Below are 15,451 nucleotides of genomic sequence, written 5' to 3' on the forward strand. Positions count from 1 at the left end.
GTTTTACTTGGTGTATGAAACACACAGCATGCACAGTTCATACATGTGTTCCGTCCTGTCTGATAGACCATGGAGACCTGGCGTTCTGTGGTGCTTATCATATATTTCAGTGGAAGGAAATACCATAAAATGCTTCTAATTGTGAGGTGATAAGAAATACACTACTTCCCAAACGAAAAGGGTGAAGGAAAAATGATGAGGCGGGTTGGTGGAAACCATAAAGCCTCCCTTTTCATTTGAGATGGAACCAAACAGGAAGAGACTGCAAAACCTCCAATGACTTGCTGATACCAACTGGGCAAGTAGAACTGCCACTGGAGAGGTAGTGGACAATTCCCACTGTGGGACACTATCTCTAGTTGCTTACAGTTTCGCTAAAATTACAAAGTGGGTTGGGCTGGGAGGGACCTTAGAAGATCACCTAGTCCAAACCCTTGCCAGGCTGCCCAAAGCACCTGGTCTTGAACACTGCCAGGGAGGGGGCAGCCACAGTTTCTCTGGGCAGCCTGTGCCAGGGCCTCGCTACCCTCATAATTAACACCCAATCTAAATCTGCCCTCTTTCAGTTTACAACCACGGCTCCTTGTCCTGCCACTTCAGGCCTTAGAAAAAAGTATCTCTCCCTATTTCTTCTAAGCCCCCTTTAAGTATTGAAGGTTCACAATAAACTCTCCTTGGAGACCTCTTATCCAGGGTGAACCACCCCGACCTTCTTCCCATATAAGCCTGGGTTTGCTTGGTTTCTTTCCCCCATCAACCTGTTAGTATTATGGCCAAAATGGTTTATCTATCCTAGGAGGGCTGCAGAAAATATGACCCTGTTTGTTTTTAAGTCAGTCTTAATTGTTTTTAAGAAAGTCATTCTTTTTATTGAGAACAAAATCTTTAAGTATAAGCCTTTTGCGATCCAAATTAGGCCAAATCCAGCACTGGAAACACTAGAGTTTATAAATTTTTGTACGTACTGCAACTGCTATAACCTTTCTCCAGTGAGGAGCAAGTTCTTTAAGTGCAGAGCTGTGCTGAGGCAAGGCCAAAACTGAAAGAACGTCTTGAGAAAAGACTATGACAAGCAGAGAATGAGTACAAAACGGGAAACAGGACAGTGGACCTGTGTCTGCATGTGAACAACGATGACAAATTAGGTGAGCAACCAACGGACTGGCACTAAAACTAAGCCAAAGATACCTGATGAGGTTCTGGGATTGGTTAGGCAGAGCCTGAAACGATGAGACAAAAGTAGAAGATACAGACAGAATGAAGTTCCTGGGAGCTGGCAGGGACAAAGGGGAGTAGCCAGAGATCAGGGAAGGAAGGGTCAAGACTGTGTAAGTGACTGGGGCAGGAACATGGATGCAACCATGTAATGCAAGTCAGTACAATTACTGCATAAAGAAGAATAAATAAAGGCCACGCTGACAAACTTTTCTAGATTCTGACAGCCTGATTTTGCAACATTAAAAGCAGCCACAAACAAACCACAAACTAATAAACCCAGCATCTAGTTCAGTTTACAGCATAAACAAAATCTACACGTAATATATACATTAAAAGTAGGAAATAAGTAATTAAAAATATTACATACTAGTGATTGCTGTACCTATGTAATACATTTCAGTCAAGGTGTCTACTATCTGTTTGAGATTTCGGACACATCCCACTGCTAGTGCAACCAGTAGCTCAAAGCCAGCATTAATAGTAGCTGGTGAACTACAGACTGGTATGGCCTGCTCAGCAGGCAATTCTCCATTTCTCATGTATTGCAGATAAACATTGGATGCTGGAAAGATGAAATCATCTATCAACTCCTGTAAAAAAAGAAAAAAGAAAATAAAACACTTGTTACCATAGAAACACACTATTTTATAACAGAATAAGAGCTCTTATATAAATGAATGTCTGAGAACCAGAGTACTGCCTAAAAACAAGAGTTAAAATTGAGACTAATACGATAACAAGCTTTTAAATTTAGAACACAGTAACTCCATCCTAGAGTGGTTCCCTGCAAACCCACACCCCTCGCTGCAAGCTAAAAATAAATCTGTTATTATTACTGATTGGTAAAAAATTTCTTTTGCCAAACCAGCATTATCTACAAAGCTCTGTAACAATTAGTGCTAAAAAAAGCCCTCAGTGTTGCTGCCATATGATAACAGAGGTACAAAGAAAACATGTCTGATTAAAGAGACACTCAGATGACATGCATTTGTTCAAGCCTGCCATAAACATTAACAGCACTAATTAAGAACACATGGAGAAAAAACAGTACATGGATAATGAAAGAAAGCAGTCCTGTATCTAGCTCACTATCCCCATGTGATGGTTGCCAAGTCAGAATGACAGCTCACTAGGTCACAGCAGCTCCATAAGCAGCAGTTCCAAAGAATAAGAATGTTAGGTATTCTAATGATTGATATGTATATTAAAGAAAACATTAAATTCCAATTAAAATCCCTTGTCAAACAGTTAAATTGGGACCTCCTATGGTTAAAGGCCACAAGATGCAAAGCTTCTTTATACCTATTTATAGTAAACCAAAACAACCTCTCCCACCCCAAACCCAACTCCAAAACAACTCTAAATCAAAAAGCTTGAACTTACTTTAATGAGATTAGCACCTCCTTTTTCACAACCAATATGGTATTTCTTCTCAGGTGTCTGGAATGCTAACAACTCCTTTGTTACTCCAAGGTGACCTTCTAAGATAGTTTCCTCAACACCTGTTTCCCCTGTTCTTTTTACTTCATCCTGCCATATAAGAGAAAGTTAGGATACTGTAAATAATATTCATCCAAACTTAAAAACTACTTTGCAACAAAGCAGTAAAAAAATTATCAGAAATAAATTAATTGAAAAAACTTACCCTAATCCTCTTAAGCCAGTCAATTTCATTATTGAGAAGAACTTCAGCATTGGGTACGTTAATATTACTGTTGTAAGCATAGTTAAGAAGATGTCTTAGGAGAGTGAAGTAGTCTCCAGAATGCTTAGCTCGCTCTCTTGCGGTACTCTACGTAAATGAAAAACAAACACACAAATCACACAGGCCTCTACTTACAGTGCAACACTAACATATCTTCCCTAAAATTGTAACTAATATGAAAGAAAGTGTGAGATAATTCTTAAACTTTTAGAATTTTACAATTGTATTTACTGTTACTGAATGACTTCTGGACCATTTTAGGAGCATTTCTATACCTGAATGAGAAACTTAGAGTGGAGTGAGCAAAGGAAGAGAGCCAGGAGCATGCAGAACTGAACAGCCCTGGAAGGCCGAGAAAAGGGCAGCAATAACTGCAGGTACCTATTTCATCTGCTCATGAGTTTTACTTGAAGGTTAGCATTCACTGAAGATCAAATGAATGCTTATTGCTCATGTTCTTGTCAGAAACGCCCCCCCCCAAATCCCTTTCCCCTACTTCTAGCTCAAATTGCAATCGCCTGTGCTGCTTGCCTATAGGTCAAAAGGAATCTGTATTTTAGCGACTGTCGTTACTAGTGCTAAACCACGACAAACAGCAGTTTGCCTTTTCTTGCACATATTTTGTCCTAATACTTCTTATAGAAATTCCCACTGTACTGAAGCCTGTACCTCTAAAAACTTACCCCTAGAACAGTAAATAGCAGGGTGATGAAGAAAAGGAGTGGTCTCTGTCCCATGCAACACCTGGTAGCCATTAAAAAGAATTGCTCCTGTGCCATCTGACGAACAGTTCTGGAAATAATTCAACAGAAACATTAAATACAGTCCCCCTATCCAAACACAACATAAAACCCTTAAACCAATTAAATTTCTGCTTATCTGCTTAATGCTACTCCCAACTAAGGTAATAAATGGGAATACTTTAATTATTCACTACCCATCATATTGATTCTCCTTGCAGTGAAATTTCAGACACATGAATTACTATTATGAAACCTGTTCCATAAATCAAGTATTTAAACCTAAAGAACAAGAAACTTACCAACACCTAACCACTAAACCTTTGCAACTGCCAGCAAACATTGCATAACACAACAAGCAATTTGCAACTGTAAGTAATTATCTGTTTTTTCTAATCAAGCACCAGTTGTGTCTAAAAGGCAAAACAGAACTGCCCTGGTGGAACTGCTCTTACCTATCACTCCAGCAGTTTGCTAAGCATCTAAGTAGTGATCAAAAATTTATCATTAGTAAGGAATGAGAAAAAAACAACCCCCTGAAAATTCAAGTAGCTAGAATGAAGGGAAGTTTTCCAACTAAGAACTTAATCTAACCACTGGAATAATGTGGGAACAGGTAAGCTTATGTCCTGGTTTTGGTCAGGATGGAGTTAATTTCATTTGTAGCAGCAGATGAATGCTGTGTTTGAGAGTAAAATGGGAGTACTGCTGATAACACCCTGATGTTTCTAGTTGCTGTCAGACAGTCAAGGACTTTCTCAGCTCTTCATGAGAAAGGAGGGGCGAAGCCAGGACAGGTGACCGAGCTGACCAAAGAGAGTATTCCACGCCAGTTACGTCCTGCCCAGGATATCGAGGGGCTGACGGGAGGAAGGCCTGGGGCGGTTCCGGGACGCGCGGTGCTTGGGGGACGGTCGGGTTCTGGGACGGCTCTGGGTGGCACGGCCTGAGTTGTGTGGTTCGGTGAGAAACTGCATTGGGTATCAACAGCTTCATATATTTTGTTTTGAAGTCCTGTTAGTATTGTTACATTGTATCTTTCTGTTATCTTAGTAAACTATCCTTATCCCAACCCACGGGCCTCTTAATTTCTTGATTTTGGGGTTATTTGCCCCTTTCTCTTCCTTTTCCCTTCCCTTACTTCTCACCCCCCTTCCCCTTCCCTTTAACCTGCCCTTTTCCTTAAAGGAGCAGGCAGCTGCGTGGATCTTGGCCCTCAGCCGGGTGAAACCACGACAGTCTTTTTGGCGCCCAACGTGGGGCTCGAAAGGTTGGGATAACGGTAGATTTGACCCTGACTGGATTGTAATTAAGTCAAAGTTGTGATAAGTACTTTGATTTAAGCAGTCTCTGGTCACGATGCTCCGGTATGTGTATAAGATTTTGCTGCTCTGTCTATTCTTTAGACCGACAGGGATTAACAATGGCAGCTGGTATGGTGGGAGTACAGAAAGAAATATCTATGCTGTTTTCTCTTCCTTTGGGCTAAATACAACAGCTCTGGCAACAGTTTTTGAGAATTTCCAATATCCCTGGGATATTCAAACTAGCATTTTGCTGTCGTTATGTTTGGTGAATATGGTTCTGCTTTTGTTCAATATTAAGCGAAGGTTTATGAATACCACTCAAGAGTGTTCTGCAAGGCCAGATAATCACGAGTGGCAGGGTACGTGGCAGAGTATGGGCAACTACCTAGGCACTTTCTCACGTCCGATGTTTTGGAGTTTCACTCCCGAACAGTTACAGGACCCTGATAAAGTGGCTGCATATCTGAAAAGAAATTGCCGTAAGTTTCCCAGAGATGCACAGTTTACTGCACTGTGCTGGGCCCTGGCCACTATTTACCAAACACTGCTTGATAGCAGTCATCAGTGTCAGAGGGAAAGGAAGGAAACCTGCCCAACAGAAACTGCAGCTACTGTAACCACTGGGACTAACACTGAGGCCACTGTAACTTCTATGACTAGAACTGTGGCTACTGCAACCTGCCAAACTGATGCTGCAGCTACTGTAACCACTGGGACTAACACTGAGGCCACTGTAACTTCTGTGACTAGCACTGTGGCTACTGCAACCTGCCCAGATGATGCTGCAGCTACTGCTGCCCCTACAGCAGATACTGCCGGTAAAACAAAAAATCAACCCACATCAGTGTCTGTTGCTCCTGTACGAAAGAGGAAATACACAAAGAAAGTTGTTCCTGTAGTGAAGGATGAGGATGAGGATGAAATTGAATCAGGGCCACCCGATGAAGGTCAGGATAAAGCGGGGTCATCTGATGAAGGTCAGGATAAAGCAGGGTCATCTGATGAATCTCAGGATAAGGCAGGGCCATCCAAACCATCTCAGAATAAGGCAAAGCCATCTCAACCATCCTGGGATAAGGTTGGGCCATCTCAACCATCTCAGGATGAGGTTGTTGTTACACGATCCCTGTCCCTGAGTGAGCTGCGTGAAATTCGAAAAGATTTCAGCCGCCGCCCAGGTGAGCACATCATCACTTGGTTGCTCCGATGCTGGGATCACGGAGCCAGTAGTCTGGAATTAGATGGCAGAGAGGCCAAGCAGTTGGCATCCCTAGCTAGAGAAGGAGGCATTGATAAGGCAATTGGGGAAAAGCCTGAAATCCTCAGCCTCTGGAGGCGACTACTGTCAAGTGTGAGGGAAAGGTATCCCATAAAGGAATACATTACATGTCAAACACCCAAGTGTAACAACCTAGAGGCAGTTATCCAGCACCTGAGAGAATTAGCTGTACGGGAGATAATTTATTATGATCTGGACAACCCACAGCTTCCCTCTGATCCTGATGATGTCCTATGCACCCCAGATATGTGGCGTAAGGTTGTACGAAGTGCACCAGCAGGGCACACCAATTCATTGGCAACAATGGACTGGAGTGATACATATCCACCAACCGTATCTGAGGTGTCCAGCCACCTTCGGAGATATCAGGACAATGTTTCTCTCTCTGTGATCGCAGCAGTAGAGAAATTGGTCAAACGACTTGACGAAAATGTGTCCATCTCCCAACCCGTATGCAGCCATGTTGCAGCTATTGGGAGAAAGCGTCCATCATCCCAGAAGGGAGGATACAGTAGGTACACACCGCGAGAGACGCTGTGGTTTTACCTGCGTGACCATGGTGAGGACATGAGTAAGTGGGGTATGCAACCCACCTCAGCCCTTCAAGCACGAGTAAATGAGCTGCGAGGCAAAAGAATCGCACAACGCGGTTCTGCCAGGAAGAACGCTGCACCAGTGAACAGCCAACACAGTCAGCAACAATAGAGGTGCCCTGCCTCCAGCCAGGTGGAGGAGAGGGATAACCGTGTTTATTGGACTGTGTGGATCCGATGGCCTGGCACGTCAGACCCACAAGAGTACAAGGCTCTGGTGGATACTGGTGCCCAGTGTACGATAATGCCATCGAATCATGTTGGGACTGAACCTGTTAGCATTTTTGGAGTGACAGGGGGATCCCAACAGTTGACTGTGTTAGAGGCTGAAATGAGCTTAACTGGGAAGGACTGGGAGAAACACCCAATTGTGACTGGCCCAGAAGCTCCGTGCATTTTAGGTATGGATTATCTCCGTAGAGGGTATTTTAAAGACCCAAAAGGGTACCGGTGGGCTTTTGGAATAGCTGCTTTGGAGACAGAAGAAATTGAGCAATTGCGTGCCTTGCCTGGACTCTCGGACAATCCTTCTGTTGTGGGGTTGTTGAAGGTCGAAGAACAGCAAGTGCCAATTGCTACAACAACCGTGCACAGAAGACAATACCGTACTAACCGGGATTCCCTGATCCCCATCCATAAACTGATTCGTCAACTGGAGAGTCAAGGGGTGATCAGCCGAACTCGCTCACCCTTTAACAGTCCCATATGGCCAGTGCGGAAGTCTGATGGAGAGTGGAGGCTGACAGTGGACTATCGTGGCCTAAATGAAGTCACTCCAGGTATGAGTGCTGCTGTACCGGACATGCTGGAACTGCAGTATGAACTGGAGTCAAAGACAGCCAAGTGGTATGCCACAATTGACATTGCAAATGCTTTCTTCTCAATACCACTGGCACCAGAGTGCAGGCCACAGTTTGCTTTCACCTGGAGGGGCATCCAATATACGTGGAATCGTCTGCCCCAGGGGTGGAAACACAGCCCCACCATCTGCCATGGACTAATCCAGACTACACTGGAAAAGGGTGAAGCCCCAGAACACCTGCAGTATATTGATGACATCATTGTATGGGGCAATACAGCAGAGGAAGTATTTGAGAAAGGAAAAAGGATAATTCAAATCCTTTTAGAAGCTGGTTTTGCTATAAAACAGAGTAAAGTCAAGGGGCCTACGCAAGAAATCCAGTTTTTAGGAATAAAATGGCAGGATGGGCGTCGTCAGATCCCAATGGACATTATCAATAAAATAGCAGCTATGTCTCCACCAAGCAACAAAAAGGAAACACAAGCTTTCTTAGGTGTTATAGGTTTTTGGCGAATGCATGTCCCAAACTACAGTCTCATTGTGAGCCCACTTTACCACGTAACTCGGAAGAAGAATGATTTCCAATGGGGCCCTGAGCAGCAGCAAGCCTTTGAGCAGATCAAACACGAGATAGTCCATGCAGTGGCCCTTGGGCCTGTCCGGACAGGGACAGATGTTAAAAATGTGCTTTACACTGCGGCCGGAGAGAATGGCCCTACCTGGAGTCTCTGGCAGAAAGCACAAGGGGAGACTCGAGGTCGACCGCTGGGGTTTTGGAGTCGGGCCTACAAAGGATCTGAGGCCAATTATACTCCAACAGAAAAGGAAATACTGGCCGCCTATGAAGGGGTTCGAGCCGCTTCAGAAGTGATTGGAACTGAAGCCCAGCTCCTTCTAGCACCCCGACTACCGGTGCTGGGCTGGATGTTCAAAGGGAAGGTCCCTCCTACACATCATGCCACTGATGCTACGTGGAGCAAGTGGGTTGCACTAATTACTCAGCGGGCTCGAATAGGAAACCCTAATCGCCCAGGAATCGTGGAAGTGATCACAGACTGGCCAGAAGGCAAAGATTTTGGGATGTCACCAGAGGATGAGGAGGTAACACGGGCTGAAGAAGCCCCACCTTACAACAAATTGCCAGAGAATGAGAAGCAATATGCCCTTTTCACTGATGGCTCCTGTCGCCTTGTGGGAAAGCAACGAAGATGGAAAGCTGCTGTATGGAGTCCTACAAGACGAGTAGCAGAAGCTACTGAAGGAAAAGGTGAATCAAGCCAGTTCGCTGAGGTGAAGGCCATCCAGTTAGCCCTGGACATTGCTGAGAGAGAAAAGTGGCCGATGCTCTACCTTTATACTGATTCATGGATGGTAGCCAATGCCCTGTGGGGTTGGTTGCAACAGTGGAAAAAGAACAACTGGCAGCGTAGAGGCAAACCCATATGGGCTGCTGACTTATGGCAAGATATTGCTGCCCGGTTAGAGAAGCTGGTTGTAAAGGTACGTCATGTTGATGCCCATGTACCTAAGAGTCGGGCCATGGAGGAATATCAAAACAACCATCAGGTAGATAAGGCTGCTAGGATTAAAGTGGCTCAGGTAGATCTAGACTGGCAACGTAAAGGTGAATTATTCCTAGCTCGATGGGCTCATGATTCCTCAGGTCATCAAGGGAGAGATGCAACATATAGATGGGCTCGAGATCGAGGGGTGGACTTAACCATGGATGCTATTGCACAAGTTATCCATGAATGTGAGACGTGTGCCGCAATCAAGCAAGCGAAGCGGTTAAAGCCACTTTGGTATGGAGGACGGTGGATGAAATATAAATATGGGGAGGCCTGGCAGATTGATTACATCACCCTCCCACGCACCCGCCATGGCAAGCGTTATGTGCTTACGATGGTGGAGGCAACCACCGGCTGGCTAGAGACATATCCTGTACCCCATGCCACTGCCCGGAATACAATCCTGGGTCTGGAAAGGCAAGTCCTATGGCGACACGGCACCCCAGAAAGAATTGAGTCAGACAATGGGACTCATTTCCGAAATGCTCTCATAGACACTTGGGCAAAAGAGCATGGCATTGAGTGGGTGTACCACATTCCTTATCATGCACCAGCCTCTGGGAAAATTGAGAGATATAATGGGCTCTTAAAGACTACCCTGAAAGCGATGGGTGGTGGAACATTCAAACATTGGGATACACATTTAGCCAAAGCCACGTGGTTAGTTAACTCTAGAGGATCCACCAATCGAGCTGGTCCTGCCCAGTCAAAATCTCCACGTACTGTAGAAGGAGACAGAGTCCCAGTGGTGCATATGAAGAGTATCTTAGGGAAGACGGTTTGGGTCATCCCTGCTTCAGGCAAAGGTAAACCCATGTCTGGGATTCCTTTTGCTCAAGGACCTGGTTGTACTTGGTGGGTAATGCAGAAGAATGGAGGAGTTCGATGTGTACCCCAGAGGGATTTGATTTTAGGTGAGAATAGCCAATATAATTAATAAGGTGGAGATTGTATTATAATAATTGCTCTGTACATTCATTATTACTATTATTGCTGTATGTTGTTGTATGTTGTACCAATGGAGTTACAGCCGGAGTCATACAAGTCAATGAAGGAAGAGTGCCACGACGACGGGACCAAGACCTGGTATTCCAAGAACTTTTTCCTCCTTCCCTTTGAAAATGAACGTCTTTGATTCACAGATTATGAACATGGACCATGTCAGCTGTATCGGTCGAGAGCCTGAAATGCAGCATACAACGATCCAATGGCGCATACTGACACCATGAGAGACTGTTACGACGAATGAAGCCTGAAGATCATCATGGACTAAATGTTCATTCGCTCAGAAGAATGGTCCATAGACTAAGGGAATAATACCTGTATGCACATGTGTGCGTATACATGTGTACATACATATATGGGTGTCTGAAACAAGAAATGGTTGGATTTGGTCATGACGTAAATGGTATGGAATAAGGGGTGGATAATGTCCTGGTTTTGGTCAGGATGGAGTTAATTTCATTTGTAGCAGCAGATGAATGCTGTGTTTGAGAGTAAAATGGGAGTACTGCTGATAACACCCTGATGTTTCTAGTTGCTGTCAGACAGTCAAGGACTTTCTCAGCTCTTCATGAGAAAGGAGGGGCGAAGCCAGGACAGGTGACCGAGCTGACCAAAGAGAGTATTCCACGCCAGTTACGTCCTGCCCAGGATATCGAGGGGCTGACGGGAGGAAGGCCTGGGGCGGTTCCGGGACGCGCGGTGCTTGGGGGACGGTCGGGTTCTGGGACGGCTCTGGGTGGCACGGCCTGAGTTGTGTGGTTCGGTGAGAAACTGCATTGGGTATCAACAGCTTCATATATTTTGTTTTGAAGTCCTGTTAGTATTGTTACATTGTATCTTTCTGTTATCTTAGTAAACTATCCTTATCCCAACCCACGGGCCTCTTAATTTCTTGATTTTGGGGTTATTTGCCCCTTTCTCTTCCTTTTCCCTTCCCTTACTTCTCACCCCCCTTCCCCTTCCCTTTAACCTGCCCTTTTCCTTAAAGGAGCAGGCAGCTGCGTGGATCTTGGCCCTCAGCCGGGTGAAACCACGACAGCTTATAAAAAAAAAAATCCTTTTAAGTTGTAAAGATTATTGTCTGAGCATTACTTCTTGTGAAAACCGTTAGAAACAACTGCTCGGGTGGGGAGAGAACAGAAATGAATGCTGTGCTTTCCACAAGTATCTCGCCATGTAAGAAAAACAAATTTTACAGTGCTTTTTGGGGTGGCTGTCATTGTTTTCTGCCCATGAGGTCACTGTGGAAAGCACACGAAAGAATCCCACTTCCTTCAGGGCTCTTTCATGTGCAGTTAACCGCGCTTCAAAGACAGGCGAGAATGGCGCCCGTGAGGTCAGAGCACAGACACCCCGGCTGAGCACCCTGCTCCTGGTGCACACCTAGGAAAGCGCAGAGTCGGGAAGAGCACACAGCGACACGTCCTCTGAATGTTCTCTCAGCTTCTAACACCCTGTGGTTCAGAAAGACTACCAAAAGCAGTATTTCACAGCCCTCACTGGACACATTCATGAAAGAAACCCTCAAACTATTTCAAAACTGAAGGTTTAAACTGCTTAAATGTTATGCTCAAGACGTTTTTATAAAGAAACACTGTTCTCCATTTATTCTCCCTTTGCCACTTCTGATTTTAAGAAGTCTCTGTGGTATTCTCCTCCCATCATTTATCTCTTCTCCAACATGACGTGCCCCAAGCTATTCAGCTGTTCCTCAGATGGAAGTCATTTCAGAGCTTTGATCTCCCCTGTCGTCCTTCTCTGATCTTTGCAAGTTCTACTACACTGCTTTGAGCTACCAAAATGTGTGGGATGGAGGGGGTCCTGTTTTGTTCCTAATAATTTGTCACATTTTATGGGATCCGATTGCTGAGCTGAGAGTTTCATAAAACTTCTCACAGAAATTTCTTTTAAGACTTAACCCTTCAACTGTTTGGGATGCCTCATATAGACACCCCTCCAGTTCACGCACAAAAAGACAGAATGAAAGGGATAAAGGTGGCATTTTCCTTGAGTGAGAAATGTGACCAAGGTAACTCATACTTCACAGTTAGCTCTCTTAAGCAGCGCGTAGCATTTGAACATAAGTGTTGCATTTTTGTGAGGTTGTAACAATCCAAGTGCTCGTAAGGAACCACGGGGGGGATGCAGCTGCCCAAATGCAGGCATCTCATCCAGCACCATGACAACAGAGCGGAGCTGGCAGACAGGACAAGACCCGTGTGAACTCATGCTCACACTTTGCAACAGCTGAAGGCCAAAAGCCTACATTAAGGCAGGCAACCTGAATCCCATCCCAAAGTCCCATATAATCTCAACCTCTGAAAAAAACCCAAACCAAACCCCACAAAGCAAGCCCACCAATCCACCTGATCTTTTCTGGAAAGATCGTATTTGTGAGATCTGAACTTGACCATCTTCCTCTTTTATGGTGTACCGAAACCATTTTCTCACATGCGCATGTTTGCTCCCATTGTTGTCTAACTGAGGATAGGAGATTAGAAAACAATAGTTGAAAATGGAAGGGTATTCAGAATTGTTTTGTATTCGCTAAAATTTCTCTGCACTACAAACACTAATTTGTTTCCCCATTAATTCGTAAGAGGAACTTCATTTAGACTTCGTTCAACTTCATTTTCAAAGCAGTCTTCTGTTTCTATTCATGTTTATGCTGTTCTAACTATCATGTAATAAAGGACAGTTGCTTTCTAACTGGTATCATCATGTATATCAGATGTTTTACAAGTATGAGAATAAAAGCTCAATTGTTAGTTTCTTGTGTTGACAGCATGAACTCTTTTTCCATAAAATAAACTCAGATTATTTCTCATTTTGGTGGAGAAATAACACAGAGATGAGGAGCAGAGCAGCAGTCCACTTGGATAACATAAAACCTGGTAATAGCATCCCCTGACAAAAAAACCCACCAAACAAACCCTATCCATTAATGCTACTCTTATTTTTAAAGGGCAAAAAGCTAACATACCAGGGAAATTAAACTGTACAGACCTGGGCTGACATGCCAACAAAATGTGGAAAGAGAACCCCCAGCTTGGGGGTGTATCTAGTTTCTTCCATATTTTAGGAAGAAAAGTACATCACTTAAGTGTTAACTAGGCTGTATTGGTTTTGGATGGGATAAAGGTATCATTCTTTGTAGAGTTCACATGGGGCTACATTTGAGTATGTGCTGCAAACAGAGCTGGTAACACAGGGATGTTTTAGCTGTTGCTGAGCAGTGCTCACACAGAGCCAAGGCCTTTGCTGCCCCTCAGCCCACCCCACCAGCGAGCAGGCTGGGGGTGCACAAGGAATCAGGAGGGGACACAGCTGGGACAGCTGACCCCAGCTGACCAAATGGATATCCCATACTGTATGACATCAGGCTCAGTGTGTAAAGGTGGGGGAAGGAGGAGGTGGGGGGGAATAGACATTGAGCAATAGTGTTTATCTTCCCACATCAGTGTCAGGCGTGCTGGAGCCCTGCTCTCCTGGGGATGGCTGAACCCCAGTCTGACCACAGGGAGTGGGGAATGGATTCCTTGGTTTGCCTTGCCTGTGCACAGGGCCTTTGCTTTACCTGTTAAATTGTCTTTACCTCAACCCAGAGGTTTTCTGCCTTTACTCTTTCAAAGTGTGTGTGCACATGTCCCCTCATCACACTGAGAGGGTACTTGAGGGGGAGAACCAAGCAATGGGATATACGTCTGTGGGGCTTAAAACACAACACAGCTACAACAATAGGAAGACTTGGGATTCAAATTCTGTGAAAAAAGCTCAAATTAGCCAAAATAACCACCACTGGGCAAGACTGGCAAAACCATGACAGAGACTGTAGGTTTTGCTAAGACAACATTCACCCTCTGTCACAAACTGTATTGGATGGAACCTGCACAATGAAATTCAGAGACCAAACAGTTTAAGACTCATAGATTCTCAAGTTCCTGATCTGAACCAATAGTTTACTTCCTCAAGGAAATATGACCAGAACAGAAAAATCCTCTCAAAAAGCATCTGCAATTTTCAAAGACTGAAAGAGTGGTAAAACGCTTTGACACCAAACACTAACTGAAATATAAAAAAATGCTGGTGAACACTTGGGAAATATCACTTAAGTTCCAAATACAATGCCTGAAAGTCAGATAACTACAGTGAAATTCATTATAAAAATCCTCATCCAATACGTATGTTTACACCATTAACATAATGTAAAAAAGCCTCAAGTCTAAGGAATATTTGGGCCCTCATTTAAAAAAAAATAATCAAAGTATGGGGCAGCACTGACATTGTCATGCTATTCATCTGTACTGCTACTTAAATTTGACATGTGACCAATATACATTTACTGTCAAAACAGTAACTTGGTATCAACTGTTGACAGTTTTAAAAATAAAGTTTAGTGATTTCTTACTCATCAGCCTTTAAAGTTACCAGAAATAGGGAAAAACAGCTTGTTTCACTTAATGTGTAAAATTACAACATACATTTGTCAGCATGTTTTGTTAAACTTGTCTAACTGAAGCGAGCTAAAAACTCAGCATCCTATACCACAGGTTGCAAACTAATAGACCTTATGGGATTCTGATAACCACACTCCACAGTTTCACCCCAGTGTGCAAACAGTTCAGTGTAAAGATGATACTACTGATCCTTTTGGTATAGTGAATATTCCTGAATGTAGGGCTTTTACACAAAACGTGGTACTGAAACTCTGACCCATTCATCTGAGAGTGCCCCACCTGACTCCATTTAAAATGTACTGAAGGGCTTGAACTACTTCAGTAATTTCTGATCTCTGTTGTTTCTCAAAGCTAAAATTTTCATGGAACTTCAGCAGAGCTAGCTTACAAAGCTAGAATCACATCTTTAGTTCAAAGTTCAATAATAACATACAAAACCTTTTGCCTGGATGGCTTCTCAAAATGCACACTCCAATACTTCAGTTTCAGCTGAACTAAAAGTCACAAGACACACATCACTCAGATGCTGCCTACAGAGATCTGTAGGAACTGCTTGAAGATAACAAGGGACCCCAGTAAAGGGCAACCGCACCACACCACTCTTTCCTGCCTGTCCATCCCCCAACAGTGATAAGGGCTCTTCCAAAACACTGCTACTGCACCAGAGGACATCTCCAGTGCAACAGCTCAGTGTTAAACTCGTGAGTTACGTGAAGAGTCACAAGTTTATACCACTCCAGCGTAAGAAAAGCAGAGAATTTAATCTCAACTTCCTCC

The 15,451-nt window shown here is 44.0% G+C and overlaps 1 protein-coding gene across 1 annotated transcript in view; it reads right to left on the reverse strand.

Annotated features, from left to right (window-relative positions):
• Nucleotides 1–15,451, reverse strand: part of USP9X (ubiquitin specific peptidase 9 X-linked) — a gene marked incomplete at its 5' end in the record, with an annotated part of 84,234 nt that overhangs the window by 21,747 nt on the left and 47,036 nt on the right. Inside the window, 4 exons of the mRNA XM_084264237.1 lie at nt 1,586–1,808; nt 2,602–2,748; nt 2,864–3,010; nt 3,607–3,715. Of these exons, the coding sequence (XP_084120363.1) occupies nt 1,586–1,808; nt 2,602–2,748; nt 2,864–3,010; nt 3,607–3,715 (626 nt within the window). The remainder of the gene's footprint in view (nt 1–1,585; nt 1,809–2,601; nt 2,749–2,863; nt 3,011–3,606; nt 3,716–15,451) is intronic.

This window comes from Gallinula chloropus (genome assembly GCF_964237585.1).
Source record: "Gallinula chloropus genome assembly, chromosome: 1".
In the NCBI taxonomy this organism is placed as follows: domain Eukaryota; kingdom Metazoa; phylum Chordata; class Aves; order Gruiformes; family Rallidae; genus Gallinula; species Gallinula chloropus.